Raw genomic sequence first — 19,499 nt, forward strand, 5'->3', positions numbered from 1 at the left:
GCTGGCTTTGCGTTTCAAAGCATTTTGATTTTGCCAGGGGGGCTCGCAGCGGGCCTACGGTTCCCCCTGGGCTGCTGGAGCAGAGGAGCAGCCCCTTCCCCACGCAGGGCATTGCTGTCGCCCCCCGGCTCCCACCGCGGCTGTGCCCGTCCCGGTCACTGATCCAGCAGAAAAGGGACACTAACAAGGGTGAGAAAGCGAGGGCTGCCAACGAGGGCAGGAACCGCCACACTCCAGACACCCCAAGTGATCCCCAGGCTGATATTTTATGGTTTTCTGCCTCAATTCCCCTTTTTTTTGGATAAAAACGAGTTCAGAGTGAGCTGAAGGGTAGAAATTCACCCCTGCAGCTGGAGCACAGCTGGTGCTCCCCCCCATTGCCCACCTCCTTCCCTCCCAGCACCCCCAGGCAAGCCCCTCTTCATCACCGTGCACCAGCACCAGCGCTTTGATGCTCGTGAGGGGCCCAATTCCCCTCGGCGCTGCTGGAAAAGGGGGGGGAATCTGGGGGTGACTGGACTATTCATGGCTGGATGGTGCAGGGAGGGATTTTACACCGAGCCAGGGTGGGGGGGGAGAAATTGCTGCCATTTGCCCTATATTGATGTTTCCGACAGCCGATCGGTGTCATGAGTGTGCCAGGTCTCAGCGCAGGTGGGACCCTCTGAGTGCCAAAAAGTGGGTCAATGCCAGCCCCAAAGATGCTTCTTACCCCCCCCCCCCCCCATTGGTTTCGCTGCTGCCTTGGTTCTTGGAGAAGAGGTGGAAGATGCACGTGGGGATGGCAACAATGGGTGTCTTTGGGCCGGGCCGTGGCGGGGTCCTGCTCTGCACCCCAGCGCTGCCGCTGAGACCCTCCGTTTAGATGCATCTTTGTGCAGCCCAGAGTTCTCCCTCAGCCCCAACTACCCCCCCACCGCCCCGGGTCGCTTCCCTCCAGCACCCCCTCCCAGACCAGCACCCTCGAAACCAGCATCCCTCCCAAGCTGGCATCCCTCCCCGGACCAGCAGCCTCCCAAACAACCAGCCCTCCCAAACCAGCATAGTCTGAATGAGACCCCCCCCTCCCCAAACCAGCCTCACCCCCAGACCAGCCCCACCCCCAAAACCAGCACCCCTCCCAAAACAGCAGGATCCCTCCTGGACCAGCATCCTTCCAAACCCGCCACCCTCCCCAAATAAGCACCCCTCCCCAAACCCACATCCCTTCCCAGCCAGCATCCCCCCTCCCCACCCCCAAATCCACACCACTCCCGCTCCAAACCAGCACCCTCTGCAGGAGCACCTTTCCCTCCCGCAGGTGCCCCCTCCCGCACCCCTGGGGTGGCCCATGCCCCTCGGAGCGGCTGCGGCTCCGATTCACCAGCCCTGAGTGCTGCCGCTGCGCTCCTGCGCTGAATCACCTCGATTACAGATTCACTTGGATGTGATTTGGGGAAAGGGGAAAAAAAAGAAATGACAGAAGAAAAAAAAAAAAAACACTAACAAAAAACAACCCAGCCCTTTTCTTCCTCCTCCTCCTCCTCCTCCTCCTCCTCCCCTGGGAAGGGGCGACAGCGGCATAAATAGCGGCAGGCGCAGCACGGGGCCAGATGCAAAGCGAGCGGCTTCCCCTGGCACGCGTGGCACGGCTGCGAGCACCCTCCGTCATGGCAGAGCCTTCGCTGCCCCTCTCCTTCCTCTGCCTCCTCGCCTTGTCCTCCGCCTGCTACATCCAGAACTGCCCGCGGGGCGGCAAGCGGGCCCTGGCCGACACAGCCCTCCGACAGGTACGGGATGGGGGTTTGGGGGGGCAGAGGGGCTTAGTGGGGTGCAGAGGCTCCCCGCCACCTGCGGGCACCCTTGGCTGTGCTGCGCGCCCCCCAAGCAGCGTGGTGCACCCTGTTTTGGGGAAGGTTGGGGGACATGCCCAAGGGCATGTGGTGGGGCAGTGGCGGAGGAATGAGTGACATTCCCACCCCCCATAATGCTGTTGTCACCTCAAGGACAGGCCTGGGCTCAGCCACAGGCTGAGCACCCCATGGGGGGACACAGCACCCCCACAGAGCAGAGATGGGGAGGACACAAGGGGGGGCAGTGGGCAGCCCCCAAAACTGCTGGTGGCGGGGATGAGCCAGGTCACCCCGTGCCATCGTGGCACTGCCAGGGCTGGCGAAGTGGGGGGGGGGGCTGTTTTCAAGGGGAGTGCAAGCAGGGTGTACCCCACTTTTTCTGGGGGTATGAGGGACTCAAGCGGCTCCATCTGACACCCCGCCCCCCCCCCACCCCAGTGCATGCCCTGCGGCCCCGGGAACAGAGGCAACTGCTTCGGCCCCGGCATCTGCTGCGGCGCGGAGCTGGGCTGTTACCTGGGCACGGCCGAGACACGGCGCTGCGCCGAGGAAGACTACCTGCCTTCACCCTGCCAGGCCGGCGGGCTGCCCTGCGGCTCCGGCGGCCGCTGCGCCGCACCTGGCATCTGCTGCACCGCCGGTAAGATGGGGGTCGCCGGGGGGGGACTGCGGAGGAGAGTTTGGGGTGTCTTGGGACCATGGGGGGATGGCAACGGCATGGGTTGGTCCTGCCAAAGGGGAAACTGAGGCACGGAGCTGCAGCGGTGTTGTCTCCATTTTGGGATAATATGGGGACAGGCAGATTTAGACTGGATCTAAGGAAGAAATGTTTTACGATGAGGGTGGTGAAACCCTGGCCCAGGTTGCCCCGAGAGGGGGTCGATGCCCCATCCCTGGGAACACCCAAGGCCAGGCTGGACGGGGCTCTGAGCGACCTGGTCTGGTTGGGGGTGTCCCTGCTCACTGCAGGGGGTTGGGCTGGGTGGCCTCTAAGGCTCCCTCCCAACCCAAACCATGCCATGATTCCATGACAAGGATTGGGCTCGGAGCCCCCTCCCGAGCCGCCGCAGGAGATATTTCCCGGCCAGGCGCACACAACCTCCCCGATGTGCCAGAAAAAGCCCAGCGGCCCCGCTCCCCGGTTAACGGGAGGGACGCCGGTGCAGCGTGAGCTCTGCGGGCACCCCCGGCCGCCGCCAACCTCTCCCCCACCTGAAAATAAGCCACTCATGGCCCTAAAAAACCCATCCCGTCACGGTGGTGGTTTTTTTTTCGCTTTCCGTTGCAGAAACCTGCGCGATGGACGCCGGCTGCCTGGACGAGGGCAGCGACGGGGCTCAGGAGGTGGCGGAGAAAAACCTGACGGTGCTGGACGGCTCGGCTGGAGATTTGCTCCTCAAGCTGATGCACTTGGCGAACCGGCAGCAGCAGCAGCAGCAGCAGGGCAAGCACCCCCTCCTCTGAGCCGGGGCGCCGGGTGTCCCCCGCACCGGCACCGATCCCCCCACCCCAGCCTTGTAAATACGAGACCCAATAAAAGTCCTCGTGCACTGTGGTGGCTTTGTCCGGGGCGCTGGGGGTGCAGCAAGGGGGGCTCTGGGGGACCCATCTGGGGCTTGGGGATATGGGGGGGGGTTTGTTGTGTCTCCGTCTCCCTCTCCCCAAATCCCCTTCCAGCCCCATGTGGTTGGGCTCCCGTCCACAGTGGTTTTGCTGGGCTGGGGACAGGATTTAGCCCTGTCCTTGCAGCACTAAAGGGAAAGAAGATCAGGCAGAGCTGGCCTTGGGGATCCGGCCATCGAGTCCCACCCCAGAAGCCGCAGCAGCACCCATAGGCGCTGAGCCTCCCAGCACCCCCAGCCCCTGGAGACTGGGGCATCGCGCCCCGGGAGGTGCCACCGTCATGTCATCTCGTGGCCAAGACCCTTCTTTGGGGCAGATTCGGTTCCCTGTTGCCTTCAGGGACCAGCCCAGCAGGCGGAATCAAGCTACATCAACTAAAAATGATTTAAAAATTAAGGAAAACCACAGAGATAAAACCCCAAGAGTGGAAAGATTTGGGTTCCCAGCTTCATACTCTTCTCTTTTCCCCCACCATCGCTCACCGAACTGGTCCCCACCAGACACCGACAGGCAGGATCAGCCCTGAGATTTGGGGTACGTTACCCCAACCCTGTCCCCTACCCCCTACCAACCTCTCTTACCCTGCGGGGTCCCTGCTCCGGGCTCGCTCTGGGCTGGGATCTGGCCAGGGCACCGGGGACAGCTCGTCCTTTATAATGTCCCTGAGGGAGGTGGCACCTCCGGGGAGGTGGAGCTTGTCCACGCCAGCGGGCCCCATCCTGCCCACATCAGCTCCCCGCACCCCCAAGGGGGAGCAGGATTAACCCTGGGCCCCGCGACAAGCACCTTCTCCCAGCCCTGGGGAGGTGGGGGTGGTGACAGACCCCAAAATCACCCCAAAACTACTGGGTAAGCAGCAGTGCTGTTATGGGTGGGTGACCCTGAGCTGGACACCCCCGGGATGAAGAAATGAGCCTGTTAAGTCCAGCCTTGGCACTCAGCCTGGCCCGGGGTGCAGAATGTGAACCCCAACCTCTCCCGTGGCAATGGGGATGCGTGGCTGGGCCGGGGCGGTGCTCCAGGCTGATGGGAGCCTCAGCATCGGGGTGTCAAGGTCCCCAAAAAGCACCAGGAGATGATAATTGAGGTTATTTTTCACACTTTTCTCCCCAAGACACATCCCAGCCCTGCCCGCGGGGGTCCGGGCACACCCAGGATGGCCGTAGGGGCTCCTGGATGGTGGATTTTCCCCTCCCCAGCCCCATGGTGGGACGGCAGCCGGGGCTGAGCTGCTGGGACATCGCTCGGCAGGTGCTGAGCCCCGTTTCCAACCCATTAACATGGATCCCAGTGCGTGGCTCGTCCCCGGGGACACGGAGTCACGGCTGCCTGACCCCGGCCGGGACAAGGACCTCGCCGCGGCCTCGCTAAGTGGCAGATTTTGAAGCGTGGCTGGAGGGGACGAGAAGAGGTCACGGCGCTCAGGCTCCGGGCTGCCTAATTCCCAATTAAGCAGGCGCCGGGGAGGGACCGGGATGACGGTCTCGCTAGACGCAAGATTTCTCCACAGCAGAAAGAATTTATTCAAGCTGGGAAGCTCTTAATTGTGGTAACGAAGGCGAGCGGCCCCTACGTGATCCCACCAGCCTTTGGGCTGTTTCTCCAGGGGCTCCTTTGCTGCCGGTGACGTGGTCCAGGGCATCACGTTCAAGCCCCAGGTGCTGCTCCAGGGCAGAAATGAGGGAGAATTTGTGTTTTCAGGCTTTCATCAATGAGGATTGCTGGTCCCAGGCTGCCTCGGTGCTGTTAGATGAAAGCTAAAGGCTGGCCTTGGTGTCACCGCTGTCCCGGCGCGAGACGAGCCCAGCGTTGACCTTCCCAAAACTGCCAGGCAGAGCTGGGTGGAAAGGACAGACCCCACATTCCCCACCCCACTTTCCCATCCTGGAGGAGGACCCAGGTTTGGTTTCTCCCCAGAAGGAGAGATTTGAAGCTGAGGAAAGTACAACACACAGCCCCACCCCCGCCGCCCTCGCCCTCCTCCTGGGTGGATGCATCCCACCAGGACATGGAGACACCTGCCCTCCTCCCCACCCGCCCCACGCCAGAGGGCTCCCAGTGGGACCCGGAGTGATGAGGCACAGCTCAGCAGCCCCCCAGGGTCGGCAGAGAAGGGACTTGAGCCCCGGGCAGCATCCGCAGCCTCCACACACACACCCCCGCTTCTGTCGCCACCACAGTTGCAGTCATCAGCAAGGAGAAAACCAACACCTTGGCCTTGACCTCACGTCCTTGACCTCCGGCTATTAGCAGAGCCCTTCGGTGTGGAAAGCAATGCCTTGTGGTTTTTAAGGAAAATGGGTGACGCCGGTGCCAGCATGCGTAAGCAAGGAGCCGGCACTATATATACGCGCCTGCTCGCCGGGATGAGAAGCCGAAAACTTCCCGACACCGCGGCCATGCCCTGCAAGGTGCTCGCCGTCTGCCTCCTGGGGCTCCTGGCGCTCTCCTCCGCGTGCTACATCCAGAACTGCCCCATCGGGGGCAAACGCGCCGTCCTGGACATGGACATGGACATCAGGAAGGTACGTCCCGGCAGGTTGGGAGACCGCCGAACCTGCTCCTTTCTTTCTCCCAGTCCTCCCCGAGCCTTCCCGGGGCTCCTGCAGGGAAGGTGCCGGCAGGACGGAGGAAAGGAGCAGGGGAAAGGTTCAATGCCAGCGCACTTCCCTGGGTAACACTCCCCCTGCTTCTTCCCCAGAGAGTTGTGGTGACCGGGGCTAAATCCAGATGGCATCTGGTCACAAGCGGGGCTCCCCAGGGCTCAGTGTTGGGGCCGGTCTTGCTTAGTATCTTTATCCGTGACCTGTACAAGGGGATCAAGTGCGCCCTCAGTAAGTTTGCAGATGACACCAAGCTGGGCAGGAGCATTGATCTGCTGGAGGGCAGGAAGGCTCTGCAGAGGGACCTGGACAGGCTGGATCCATGGGCCGAGGCCAGTTGTGTGAGGTTTAACAAGGCCCAGTGCCGGGTCCTGCCCTTGGGTCACACCAACCCAGGCAGCGCCCCAGGCCTGGGGCAGAGGGGCTGGGAAGTGCCCGGCGGAGAAGGCCCTGGGGGTGCTGGCTGACAGCCGGCTGGGCATGAGCCAGCAGTGCCCGGGTGGCCAAGGAGGCCACCAGCCCCCGGGCTTGTGTCAGCACTGGGGTGGCCAGCAGGGGCCGGGCAGGGATGGGGCCCCTGTGCTCGGCCCTGGGGAGGCCCCACCTCGAATGCTGGGCTCAGGTTTGGGCCCCTCAGGACAAGAAGGGCCTTGAGGGGCTGGAGCGTGTCCAGAGAAGGGCAGCGGGGCTGGGGCAGGGTCTGGAGCACAAGTGTGCTGGGGGGCGGCTGAGGGGGCTGGGGGGGTTTAGCCTGGAGCAGAGGGGGCTGAGGGGAGCCCTTCTCGCTCTCTGCAGCTGCCTGAGAGGGGCTGGAGTGAGGGGGGGGTCGGTCTCTGCTCCCAAGTCACCAGTGACAGGACGAGAGGGAACGGCCTCAGGCTGCGTCAGGGGAGGTTTAGGTTGGAGATGAGGGAAAATGCCTTCCCTGCCAGAGCGGTCAGGCCCTGGCACAGGCTGCCCAGAGAGGTAGGGGAGTCACCGTCCCTGGGGGGGTTCAAACACCGTGCAGACGTGGCACTTGGGGACATGGTTTAGGAGGCCGGGGGGTGTTGGGTCGGTGGTTGGACTTGATCATCCTAGAGGTCTTAATGACTCTGTGGTTCTATGACTGTGGTTCCCCGAGCAGTGCATGCCCTGCGGCCCCAGGAACAAGGGCCGCTGCTTCGGCCCCAACATCTGCTGCGGAGAAGAGCTGGGCTGTTACATCGGTACCTCGGAAACCTTGCGGTGCCGGGAGGAAACCTTCCTGCCAACACCCTGCGAGTCGGGCCGCAAGCCCTGCGGCGGGAGCGGAGGGAGCTGCGCGGCCCCCGGCCTCTGCTGCAGCAGCGGTGAGGGCAGCGCCGGGCCCGCGTCCGCCCCAGGGCCCCCGTCACCCGCCGTGACAGCGGGAGAGGGGATGGCGCCCACGGGATGATCGTTGTCCCATCTGTCCGTCCGTCTCCCCGACAGCCAGGGCCATCCTGCCCTGGGCAGGTGTCATCCCGACCCCAGGGAAGGCAATCACAGCCCCGCAGGTTTCCGGGAAGGGGGAAAGCAGAGAGCAACCAAATTTAGGGGGTTGAGAGAGTAGCGGGGCTCCTGCAGCACCTTGTGCCCCCTCAGCCTTTCATCACAGCATTCTAAAAATCCCCCAAATACCAGCCTGCCCCCCAAGGCAGACCCTACCCAAGACCCTAGTGCAATTCCGGGGGAGCCGGAGGGCGCAGTGCCAGCGCCGGCTCGGCTCCATGGTATTGAGCCCCAGGGCTGGGGGGCGTCGAGGGCTGGTTCACACCGCCTCACTCTCCCCTTTCTCTCCCCGCGCAGATGGCTGCGTGGCCGACTCATCCTGCGACCAGGAGGTGCCGTTTGCCTAGGCCGCCCTAGGGAAGGACCGGCGGGACCCCTCATGGACCGCGCCACAGCAGCCCCGCATCCAGCCGGGAACAGAAGCGCCAAGGTCTGGCTCAGATTTAAGCAACAATCTTAAAAATAAAACTTGTACAGGAAAAGTAAAACGTCTCTGATTTTTTTGTGTGCTTGGCTGGTTTAGGGGCTGGCTCAGGTGGGAAGAAAAAGCTGTTTTTAGGAAGACGGATAAAAAAAAATCAAGGATTTAAGGTCGATTCTTATGGTTCGTGTTTTATGCGAGCGAGGGCAGGCGGGGGGACCTGAGCCCAGAGCTGGGCTGAACCCCAGCAAAGCCCTAGCTGGCGTAGGGCAGCCCAAAACCAGCGGGTCTGGGGGGAAGCTGAGAGCGCGGCTCCACCCACAGGGCCACGACAAGCCCAAAGTGCCAAAGCACGCCCAGAGTAACTACAGCATTACCTACAGCCTGAGCCCCGGGCGGCAGACGTACAGACAGCCTGGGGAACAAGGGGCTGGGGAGCGGCTCTGCAGGGACCTGGGGGCTCTGGCTGATGGCAAGTTGAACACGAGCCATCAGGGTGCCCTGGCAGCCCAGAGGGCCAGCCGTGCCCTGGGGGGCACCGAGCCCTGCATCGCAGCCGGGCGAGGGGGGGATTGTCCCACTCTGCCCCGCGCTGGGGCGGCCTCACCCTGAGTGCTGTGGGCAGCGTTGGGCACCGCAGGACATTGAGGGTATAAAGGTACTGGAGAGTGTCCCGAGGAGGCCACGGAGTTGGGGAAGGGTTTAGAGGGGAAACAGTACGAGGAGCGGCTGGAGTCCCTTGGTCTGTTCAGCTGGAGCAGAGGAGGCCGAGGGCAGCCTCATGGCGCTCTGCAGCTCCCTCCCGAGGGCAGGAGGAGGGGCAGGGCTGGTCTCTGCTCTCTGGTGACCAACGCCAGGCCCCGAGGGAATGGCAGGGAGATGTGCCAGGGGAGGGTTAGGCTGGGCATTAGGAGAAGGTCCTTCCCCCAGAGGGTGGTGGAGCCCTGGCACAGGCTCCCCAGGGAGGCATCACGGCACCAGCCTGGCGATGTTCCAGAAGCACTTGGCCAAGGCCCTCAGAGCCACGGTGTGAATTTGGGGTGTCCTGTGCAGGGACAGGAGCTGGGCTCGATGGGCCTTGTGGGTCCCGCCCAGCTCAGGACATAAGGCTGAAGGGGGGGGAAAAGGAGACAGGAAAACGCCAGCATCACTTCGATGCCCTCTGCACCATCTTCCCATTTAGCTGCACCAAGGGATGCACGAAGGCGGGTTTAAAAGACAAGGAGGAAGGACGGATCCTTCCATCACAGCAGAAAATAGAGACACAATTAATTCTGTCTGCCCACAACCAAGGGTGGCAGCTCAGTGTTTTCCACGGGGCCGTTCAGGCCTCGTTTCCTTCCAAAAGCACGTCACAATCCCAAGTTTCCCCCTGACCCTCCCTCCTGCAGGCGTTAACCCTTCGGAAGAACCACGGCCAGACCCACGGGCTTTCTCCAACAATTCTGTGGTTGATTTATACATGAAGAGGGAGGAACCAGCTCATAAGCGGAGCCCCCGGAGGGAAACCCCCAAGCCTGGCCCGCTAGGACAGCCCCGTCTGCCTGATGATCTGCCCGTCCTTGTTGATGGCGAAGTTGTAGCTGCGAGGGTTGTCCAGGCACTCCTCGATCCGCGCCTCCAGGTTCTCAGGGGTGATGAACGTTTTGGCTTCCTCCTGAAGGAAGGACAAGAAGCGGCTCTGAACGCCCGTCAGTGGAAGAGTCGCTCCGGGCAGCACGGGAGCTGCCGGTGGAGCTCGCGGGTCTCAGAGGGCCCTCAAGATGCCACCAGCACTGCTGGGATCTCGGCGGGAGGAAACCTTTACTCTCTCCTTCAGGATTATTCCCACCCTCTGCTTTCAGAGCTCAACCTCCACACACTGTCAATGCTCCCGGAAGGTGCCAACGCTTGCATTCCCAGCTCCCAACGTGAAAATTGCTGGAAAATAAGCCTGCGGCTCCCACGGGCTGCCATCGGGTCCCTCACAGAGCGCCGGCCGCTCTCACCTGCAGCTGGAGAACCTCCTTCTCCTTCTCCTTCAGGAAAGCCTCCACTATCCTGGCCCTGTTCTCCGCAGCCTGCAGCTTCTGCCTCTTCCGGTCTTCCTCTTCTTTCCTGATTCTTTCCTCTCTGCCGCACGGAAAGGAAGCAAAAAAGACAGACAAACACGAAAGCTTTCGAACAGAGCCGCACCGAGAGGCACGGCACAGGCTTGGGACCGAGCGCGGGTTGTCCGGGGGTCGGTAACGAACACCTCAGCAGCGAGAGGCGCCGGAAACGCAACAGATTAGTTTAAAAAACAGTCAAAATTTAGACCAAGCGTCTCAGTAAAAGTTAAGCCTGAGTCTAACGGATCCAGATGCTGAATTTAGCTCTGCACAAGGGAAGGTCGAAGCGTCGGGGGCCGGGCTGACCTGCGTGCCTGCTGCCGAGCGTTCTCTGCCTCGTTCCAGGCCATCAGGCGCCGGTGCTCCTCCGACAGCTCCGCCGCGTCCTCCCTGGCCAGCAGCGCCTCCCGCTTCTTCTGCAGCACCTCGGCCCGGAACTCGGCCCTGCGGAGCCGAGGGAGGCCGCTGAGCTCCTGCCCGGGGGGGGTCTCTTTCCCAGGGCTGCCCCACAGCTGTCCCAGCCCCACACTAACCTGGGGTCTAGCTGCCCCTGCTCCAAAGCGGCCTCAGACGCCCCAGCCCTCTCCACAGCCCCCAACCGGCCTCCTGCCTCACAGCCAGCCCTCTCCCTCCCAGCGGCCCCACAGAGCCACATCCAGCCCCACAAGCAGCCTCCCAACCCACCCCTGCACCACAGCAGCACCAAAGAGCTGCAAGCCCAACCCTCCCCTGCCTTACAGCAACCCCACAGCCCCATAACCGGCCCCCGGCCCCGAGCCACAGCCAGCCCTCCAACATTCCCCTGCCCCACAGCAACCTCACAGCCCTACACCCAGCCCCCTACCCCATAACCAGCCCCGTCCCACAGCGGCCCCCTACCCAGAGCCACAGCCAGTCCTTCAACCCTCCCCTGCCCTACAGCAGCCCCACAGCCCCATAACGAGCTGCCTGACCCACAGCAGCCCCACAACCAGCCCCACAGCCCCATAACCAGCCCTTAAAACCCTCCCCTGCCCCACAGCAGCCCCGAAGCACTACACCCGGCCCCCTGCCCCATAAGCAGCCCCACACGCAGCCCCACGCCCGCCCCGGTACCGGAGGGCTTTGAGGACGAGCCGGTGCAGCCGGTACCGCTCGGTGACCACCAGCAGCTCCTCGGGGTCGACGGGAGGCGGCAGCTTCAGCCGCTCCGCCTTGGACTTGGCGGGAGGGTCGTGCCGGGTCTTGCGGCCCCGCGCCGGGACCAGCCGCGGCCCCCAGGCGGGCGCGGCCCAGAGGAGGCCGGGGCTCGGTGCGGGACCCGGGCCCAGCGCGGCGGGGCCCAGCGCGACCCCCAGGGCCGGCCCCGGGCAGCAGCGCCTCAGCGCCGGCAGCATGGCGGGGGCGGGGCGGGGCCGGACGTGGCGTCACGGGGCGGGGCCGCGGGGAGGGAGGGGCGGGGCCGCGAGGGAGGGAGGGGCGGGGGCGGGACCCACGGGAGGCGGTGGAACCCCCTCCCTCCCCACGCGGGGCACGGCACCTCCCCCGGGACACGGCATCCCTGCAGGACACAGAGCCCTGTGGGACATGGCACCCACGGGAGGCAGCGGCACCTCCCCCGGGACACGGCATCCCTGCAGGACACAGAGCCCTGTGGGACATGGCACCCACGGGAGGCAGCGGCACCTCCCCCGGGACACGGGCCCCACGGGACACGACATCCCTGCAGGACACAGAGCCCTGTGGGACATGGCACCTGTGGAAGACAGCGGCACCCACGGGAGACGACACCTTCCCCAGACACAGACCCCCCCGGACACAGCACCCACAGGACACGGCATCTCCCCCAGACACGGACCCCCTGGGACACGGCACCCCACGGGAGACGTCATTGCCCACAGGACAAAGTACCCACGGGACACAGCACCTCCCATGGGACATGGCACCCCACCCCACCCGGGACACGGCTGCCCTCACGGGGCACAGCTGCCCATAGGACATGGCACCCACAGGAGACAGCAGCACTCACGGGAGATGGCACTGCCCACGGGACATGGCACTGCCCCACGGGACATGGCACCCACGGGACATGACATCCCCGCACAACACACAGCCCTATGGGACACGGCACCCACGGGAGACAGCGGCACCCACGGGATCACGGCAGCTCCCCCAGACACGGACCCCCCGAGACAGGGGACCCCACGGGACACAGCACCTCCCACGGGACATGGCATTCCCCCACGGGACACAGCACCCACAGGGCACGGTGGCACCCACGGGACACAGCACCTCCCAGAGAACATGGCACCCCACGGGAGATGGCGGCACCCCCCCAGGGGACACAGCACATCCCACGGGACACGGCACCCGTGGATCATTACATCCCCGCATGACACACAGCCCTGTGGGACACGGGCCCCTCCACGGGACGCACCCCCTCCCATCGGACCCCCCCCCCCCCCGCACACACCCCTCCTCCCCCCGCACGACACACTCCCCCACGGCCCTTTGATCCCCCACGGGACACGGCGCTCCCCAGCACACCCCCACCCCCACGCGGGACCCCCCCCATGCGACGCCCACAGCAGCCGTCACCACTCAGGACGAGGATTCCCCCCCGCCGGAGCCCTCTTTATTTCCCGCGTGGGACCCGCCGGTCGCTCGGTGCCGGCTCGGTCCCGCGTGGGCTCCGTCGGTCCCGCGTGGGGTCGGGCGGGGCCGCTCAGTCGCGGCGCGGCGCTACCGCCTGTGGGGAGCGGGGCCGGGGTCGGGGGGGCCGGAGCTGGTACCGTCCCACCCCGCGGTGTCCCCACGGCCCCCCCCCCCACGGATCCCACTCCCACTCACCAGCAGCGGCTTCTCCCGCCGCGGGGGGCACGGGGGGGGGCGGCAGCGCCGCAGCGGGGCCGGGATCTGCGGGAGAGCGGCTCCGTGGGGGGGACACGGAGCCCCGTGGGGGGGGACACACACACGGAGCCCCGGGAGGGGGACACACACACGACACACAGAAACCGCCGGTGGGGGGGGGATATAAACCCGGGCAGAGTGGGTTAATCCGGGGGAGGGTTACTCGTGGGGGTGGGAGATAAACCCGAGGGGGTAACTCGGCGCGGGGGGGGGATAATCCGGAGGGGGTTATAACTCTGGAGGGGGTTCTTTGATGGGGGAGATGACCACGGGGGGGGGGAGGAATAATTTTGGGGGCTGCATATCTCGGGGAGGGGGGGTAACTCCGTGGGGAGAATAGATACGGAGGGGGGATAATCCCGGGGGGGTGTGTAATTCGAGGGGAGATAATCTAGGGAAGGATAACCTGGGCGGATAATCGGGGGGGGGGAATAAACCCGAGGGGGAGGGAACTCTGTGGGGAGGTATCCTGGGGAGGGATAATTTGGGGGAGTTAATCAGAGGGGGGGTGATCCAGGGGCGATAATCCCGGGGGGGATAATCTGGGGGCGATAATCCCGGGGGGATAATCCGGGGCGGTGATCCCGGGGGGTGACGCGGGCCCTACCTGCCGGGCCGGGGGGGGGGCGAGGTCCCGCTTGCCCCCCGGGTACCAGCCGTGGGACCAGTGCTGGGCCGGGGCCGGCACGAGCAGCAGCAGCAGCAGCAGCAGCAGGAGGGACCCACGGGGTGCCATGGCCATGGGGGGCTGTGGGGCGAGGCGTCTGTCCCACCGGCACCCACCCGGGGGGCTGGGGTGGCGCAGCACCACAGGTGCTGCTTGGGGTGGGGTGCGGGTGCCTGAGGGGCTGAGCACCCACGGGTGCTATGTGGGGTGGGTATGGACGGTATGAGCACCCCTGGGTGCTGCTGGGGTGGGGCTGGGGGTGCCGGAGGGGCTGAGCACCCCTTGGTGCTCTGTGGGGTAGGGAGGGAGGTGGGGAGTGGCTGAGCACCCACAGGTGCTGCTGGGGTGGGGCTGGGGGTGCTGGAGGGGCTGAGCACCCATGGGTGCTGCTGGGATGGGGATGGGGGTGCCGGAGGGGCTGAGCACCCACGGGTGCTCTGTGGGGCGGGGAGGGAGTGGCTGAGCACCCACAGGTGCTTTGTGGGGTGGGGATGGAGGGGCTGAGCACCCACAGGTGGGGCTGGGGGTGCCGGAGGGGCTGAGCACCCACGGGTGCTCTGTAGGGTGGGGAGGAAGGTGCTGAGCACCCACGGGTGCTTTGTGGGGTGGGGAGGGAGGGGCTGAGCACCCACGGGTGCTTTGTGGGGCGGGGATGGAGGGGCTGAGCACCCACAGGTGCGGCTGGGGTTTGGGTCCAGCACGGCCAGACCCTTGGGGGTGCCGTGAGGGTTTGTTCGGCGTGAGCAGCGCCACTCGCCCGGGTCCCCGCGTGCCCCCAGCACCCACCCATGTGCCCCCCACCCGCGCACCCCCCAGGCCCCGCGTCGGGCAGCCTCACCTGGGTGCCGGCTGGGTGGTGGCGGTGGCCAGTGGCCGGCTGCAGCAGTGGCCAGCCCGCGCCGGGCACCGCGATTTGTAGGGTCGGGCGATGGTGACGTCGGCTCCGTCACCGCTCCCACGGGGGACCGTGACCTCGCCCACGGCCTCCCACCACCGCCTCCTTCCCCCACATCCCCTCGGCACCACCCTGACATCCCTTTTTTTAAGGGACACACACACCCCAAACCCTCCACGCCTCAGTTTCCCCCCCTCTCCCAGCCCTGATTTTGCCGTTTTTCCCCCATTTCAGGTTCATCGCCCCCAGATCGGCGCCGGACGCTGGCCGCAGCCATGCAACGGAGGCCGGGAGAGGGATTTAGGCGGGACCCAGGCCCGGATTATCTCCAGCAGCTGCGCCCGTCTCTGCGGTGGGACGCGGCGGCAGGACGGCCCCACGGCAGGCGTCGGGGGGGAAAGGCCAGGGCAGCTCCCTGCGCCCCGAAATCCCCGGGGAGGAAGGCAAAAATGGGGGGAAAAAACCCCGCATTGGGATCACCGGGGAGCAGCTGCGGGGGGGCAAACAGGGCCCCCCTACCCCATTTTGGTCCCCATTTCTTTTGGGATAAGCATGTTCATTTCTGAGTGTGAATTCACCCAAACCCCCCTAAAAATTCAAGTTTATCCACGAAGTGACGATGTCGGGGTTCACGAGGGGGTGCCAGGTGGTGGCGTGGGTATGACAGCAGCAGCGAGGTTGGTTTTGGGGGGGCAGTTTGGGATGCTGGGGGGGTCCCCTTGCCTGCATGCCCCCACCAAGCCGCCCTCACCCCTCTGGAAAATCCCACCTGGGTGGAAAAACGAGGTTGGAAAACGCAATATCCCGGCTCACGGGGTGGCTTCTCCCACCCCCCCGCACCCCCCAGCCCCAAATCCCCGGGGTGAAACCTCCCCTCCGAACCCAGTTCTCCCAGTGCCTGCGGCAGGGGACGGAGCTCCCCCAGTAAACCAGGGTGCGGGGTGTGTCTCCCTCCTCCCTCCCCGACTGCGATATTTCATCAGGCACCGCTTTATAACAACAAAAACTTAAAATCAACCGTATTAAATTATTTTTTTAATGCAGAGGAGCCACAGGCCCGGGGGGTCGAGGCCTTTCTCGGCCCTCAGGGCTCTTCGCGTGCCCATCGCCAGCGGCGGGTTTCCTTCTATTTTTCTTTGGGAGGGGAACGATCAAAAAATCAGCATTTTTTTTTTTAATTTTGCCTCGTGCTCTGATAACCCGAATCCATCTCCATGACGGAGCCTCCATTTTAAAAATAAAAGAGGAAAAAGGAAAAACAAAATCCCTCAGGTTGTGTGGAGGGCGGCAGGAGCATCCCCCGCCCTGGGGAAGGGGCTCCTTGGCTTTAAAAACCTGTAAACGCTTTAGCAGTGACCGTCTGGAGACTTTCTGGAGGCCTCAAACTGCGAGAGGGTGGATTTAGGCTGGATCTAAGGAAGAAAATCTTCACTGTGAGGGCGGTGAGGCACTGGCCCAGGTTGCCGAGAGAAGCTGCGGGTGCCCCAGCCCTGGCAGTGTTCGAGGCCAGGTTGGACAGGGCTCTGAGCAACCTCCGACCTGCGCGGGGCAGGACCAAGGCCAAAGGCAGATCAGGCTGCTCGGAGCAGCCAGCCGAGGTTTGAGCGTGCCCGCGGACGGCCTTAGCAGCTCTTGGGATGCCGGGAGAAACGAATCTGGAATCTCCTCCAGCGCCTCGGGATGGCGGCCGCCGGGTCCAAGAGTGGAGGCCTGGTCGTCACCTCCGGGTCACGGGGCTCTTCTCCCTAGTTTTTGTTCACACTTTCAAGGAGGACCGAGGGTAGGGATGGGAAAATAGAATGGAATAAAATGAACCAATTCCCTGAAACAGCAGGAATAGTGTGGCCAGCAGGGGCCGGGCAGGGATGGGGCCCCTGTGCTCGGCCCTGGGGAGGCCCCACCTCGAATGCTGGGCTCAGGTTTGGGCCCCTCGGGACAAGAAGGGCCTTGAGGGGCTGGAGCGTGTCCAGAGAAGGGCAGCGGGGCTGGGGCAGGGTCTGGAGCACAAGTGTGCTGGGGGGCGGCTGGGGGAGCTGGGGGGGTTTAGCCTGGAGCAGAGGGGGCTGAGGGGAGCCCTTCTCGCTCTCTGCAGCTGCCTGAGAGGGGCTGGAGTGAGGGGGGGGTCGGTCTCTGCTCCCAAGTCACCAGTGACAGGACGAGAGGGAACGGCCTCAGGCTGCGTCAGGGGAGGTTTAGGTTGGAGATGAGGGAAAATGCCTTCCCTGCCAGAGGGGTCAGGCCCTGGCACAGGCTGCCCAGAGAGGTGGGGGAGTCACCGTCCCTGGGGGGGTTCAAACACCGTGCAGACGTGGCACCTGGGGACGTGGTTTAGGAGGCCTGGGGGTGTTGGGTTGGTGGTTGGACTTGCTGATCCCAGAGGTCTTTTCCAACCTTGATGATTCTACGATTTCCCCCTGCAACACGGCTATCGGAAGCCAAAGCCTGATGGTGTGTCGGGCGGAGGTTGCTCTTACCGGGGATGAGGCCGCTGGGCACCAGGACGTGGCAGGTGTGGGGGGACCCGGAGGCGGCCCCGGCGAGCCCCACACATCGGGGGTGGCCCCAGAACTGCCCTCTCGCCGCGCTGCAGACCTAGCAGAGGGAGCGGGATCGTGGGCGCTCGGGACGAGACCCGGCAGGTGGGAGCGCAGAGCTCAAACCCGGCACCCAACACACCGACGTTCCCTTCAGGGAGCAAAACCCCTTTTCTTTTTCTGGGGGGTTTGACATCGCTGCTGTGGTCACTGTGGCCTCCAAACCAGCAGCATGTGCTGGCCTGACCCTGGAGGAGGAAACTTTTTTGCTTTTCATACAAAAATCAGGATATTTATATATATACACACACACAGAATAAGCTTTTTCTTTTTTCTCCTTTTTTTTTTGTTTGTTTTGTTTTAAAGAGCAGACCAGCGGAAAAATGTGAAACCATTTCCCTGCAGGTTCGGCAAAGCTTGTGCTTGTGGGTTTGTGGGGGTTTGGAGGTTTTTTTTTATTTTTTCAGATGAGAGCCAGGATATCTTTTTCTTCCTTTTTTTTTTTTTTTAAAAAGGCTTTACTCCCTCAAGAAAAAAAAAAGATTTACAAACAAAATAACAGCCTGTATCAACTCTCCAGAAGAGAGATGGTATGACAGTATTAATCCAAACATCACGCTATTTAATTCCCCAATAAAACATTGGAAAAAAAGGAGCCAACAGTATCTGCACTAACACTTTGCTACATATAAAATCTCCAGCTAATATGAAGCTTATGGTACCAACCTCTAAAACAGTTAAGATATATACACATATTTTTGGGGGGCGGGGGTATATTAACAAACAGAATATTACAAAATATTAAAGAAGGCAACTCTTCTGTCTTTTGTTTCGGGGTGTGGATTTGTTGGTGTTTTTTTTTCTTCCTTTGATGTTTCTTTCTTCACTTGAAGTTGGCGTAGTCTGAGAAGGCGTCGATATATTCCTGCACCACCTTGTAGCAGAATTCGTACTGTTCCTGCGGGATTCGGGGAGAGCGCGGCGTTAGAGCGAGAAAATTCACACCTCAGGCGTAATTTGGTGCTGACTCGTGGCCTAAGGCAAGCTGGGCCCAAGCAAGGCCAGCCCAGACCCAGGGTGGGAACCAGATTCCCACTCGTGAGCGGGTCCTACCTCCCTGAGACCCCCAAACCAGGGCGCCACCAGCTAAAGAACCTCAGCTTTCCCCTTCCTCTCCAAGGTCCTATTTTGACCCCAAACTGGTATTTTTTTTTTTAATTCCTCAGCATCCTTGCAAACCCCTCCTGCAAGACCTCATCTCGTCCTGCCTGCTCCTGCCCTAGCCCGCCCCACGGCTGCCCTGGACACATTTCCAGGCTCCCAGAGCCCATCGATCCGTGGGGCTGTGGCTGAGGATGTCTCCAAGGAGGCTCCTACAGCTTGTGCCACTGCTCAGAAGGGGCCTGATGCCACCAGCCAGCCAAGCTCCCCTCTTCCAGACGTCCTAACAGGAGGAAGGGGAGACGCCTCCTGAGCCACCTCCATCCCTTACTCTTCGGCTGAGAGAGAAAACCTTCAACCAAGAACGTTTTTGCTCCACGGGGAGTCCCCAGCCCGCTCCCGCCAGGTCTGGGGCGGCAGGAGGAGTGCGGGGGGTGCTCAGCTGCCCTTACCAGTGTCTGCACCATATGCGGCCTCTGTAGTCTTAAACTCTTCACTGTCTGAAAGACGTCGAGAATCCCTTCTGCCTTCACCCTTTCCAGGACGGTGCTCAGAGCGCAGAAGGTGCCGGTTCTTCCTGCTCCGGCGCTGGCAAAGAGAAACCAGAAGGTAAAGGAAACCACCTGTCCTGACCGTGTTGGCTTTGTTTGGGGATTAATCCACTGGGGAACCACCGGAGAGGTGGGGGAGCTGACGGTCCTGCCCCAGCCTCTCCTAGTTTAGCTAGGACATGCTCTACAAGACCGAAGCCTCTTTGCTTAGCTGAGCAGGTAAACCCCAGACCCTGCCTCTCCTGGCTGCTCCTGCTTAGCCCAAGTCTTCCGAGGGACCTTTGATGGTCTCCAAAGCTTCTTGCAGAGCGTGTCCCCTTGGAGGGGTGGCCGCCCCCTGCTCCACCCGGCCTTTACCTGCAGTGCACAGTGATCGGGTGGTTGCCAGACTGCTGCTGCTGCTTCTGCACAGCCGCGATGATGTTGATCATTCCTTTCCCATCTCCAGGGATCCCAACTTCCGGCCAGCCGTGGAAATGAAACTGCCGAATCTGTCGGCTCTTGTTTTCCTGGTGGAAGAAAGAGCACAGCACGAGGTCGGTAAGCTGGGGGGAGACCCCATACCAAGAAACCCACTGGCTCAAGGCTTTGGAAAAACCACCCGCTTTGGAAAGCCGTCTGCTTGTGGAGAGGAGGCATGGATCCCGTGGCACGGCCATGGGGAATGGGGAGCAGGAGGGAGGCACAGGGACCGGCAGGAGGAGGACGAGGGCTGCTTGGT

The 19,499-nt window shown here is 62.9% G+C and overlaps 4 protein-coding genes across 7 annotated transcripts in view; 2 read left to right on the plus strand and 2 right to left on the minus strand.

The window, feature by feature from the left end:
* The first annotated feature begins 1,239 nt into the window (after window positions 1–1,239).
* LOC135313235 (vasotocin-neurophysin VT) lies at window positions 1,240–3,372 on the plus strand. Its single transcript, XM_064450799.1, has 3 exons — window positions 1,240–1,769; window positions 2,271–2,472; window positions 3,121–3,372. Exons 1-3 carry the CDS (start codon window positions 1,593–1,595, stop codon window positions 3,294–3,296), a joined length of 555 nt encoding a protein of 184 aa, XP_064306869.1. The 5' UTR covers window positions 1,240–1,592; the 3' UTR covers window positions 3,297–3,372.
* Window positions 3,373–5,839: 2,467 nt separating this feature from the next.
* On the plus strand, window positions 5,840–7,917 carry LOC104041578 (neurophysin 1-like). Its single transcript, XM_064450780.1, has 3 exons — window positions 5,840–5,980; window positions 7,185–7,389; window positions 7,868–7,917. The coding sequence occupies exons 1-3, from the start codon at window positions 5,855–5,857 to the stop codon at window positions 7,915–7,917; spliced, it is 381 nt and encodes a 126-aa protein (XP_064306850.1). The 5' UTR covers window positions 5,840–5,854.
* A 1,502-nt stretch (window positions 7,918–9,419) lies between these two features.
* MRPS26 (mitochondrial ribosomal protein S26) lies at window positions 9,420–11,487 on the minus strand. The gene is made up of 4 exons (XM_064448866.1): window positions 11,177–11,487; window positions 10,388–10,525; window positions 9,980–10,103; window positions 9,420–9,648 (listed from the first exon to the last, which is right to left on the minus strand). The coding sequence occupies exons 1-4, from the start codon at window positions 11,455–11,457 to the stop codon at window positions 9,517–9,519; spliced, it is 675 nt and encodes a 224-aa protein (XP_064304936.1). The 5' UTR covers window positions 11,458–11,487; the 3' UTR covers window positions 9,420–9,516.
* A 5,901-nt stretch (window positions 11,488–17,388) lies between these two features.
* The window catches only part of PTPRA (protein tyrosine phosphatase receptor type A), a 133,881-nt gene continuing 131,770 nt past the window's right edge, over window positions 17,389–19,499 (minus strand). For all 4 annotated transcript variants that reach the window (XM_064448854.1, XM_064448856.1, XM_064448857.1 and 1 more), the window contains 3 exons: window positions 19,136–19,287; window positions 18,680–18,815; window positions 17,389–18,024 (listed from right to left, as the gene is read on the minus strand). In XM_064448854.1, coding sequence (XP_064304924.1) covers window positions 17,950–18,024; window positions 18,680–18,815; window positions 19,136–19,287 — 363 coding nt within the window. In that variant the 3' untranslated portion in view covers window positions 17,389–17,949. The remainder of the gene's footprint in view (window positions 18,025–18,679; window positions 18,816–19,135; window positions 19,288–19,499) is intronic.

Source organism: Phalacrocorax carbo, chromosome 4, assembly GCF_963921805.1.
Source record: "Phalacrocorax carbo chromosome 4, bPhaCar2.1, whole genome shotgun sequence".
NCBI classification, from domain to species: domain Eukaryota; kingdom Metazoa; phylum Chordata; class Aves; order Suliformes; family Phalacrocoracidae; genus Phalacrocorax; species Phalacrocorax carbo.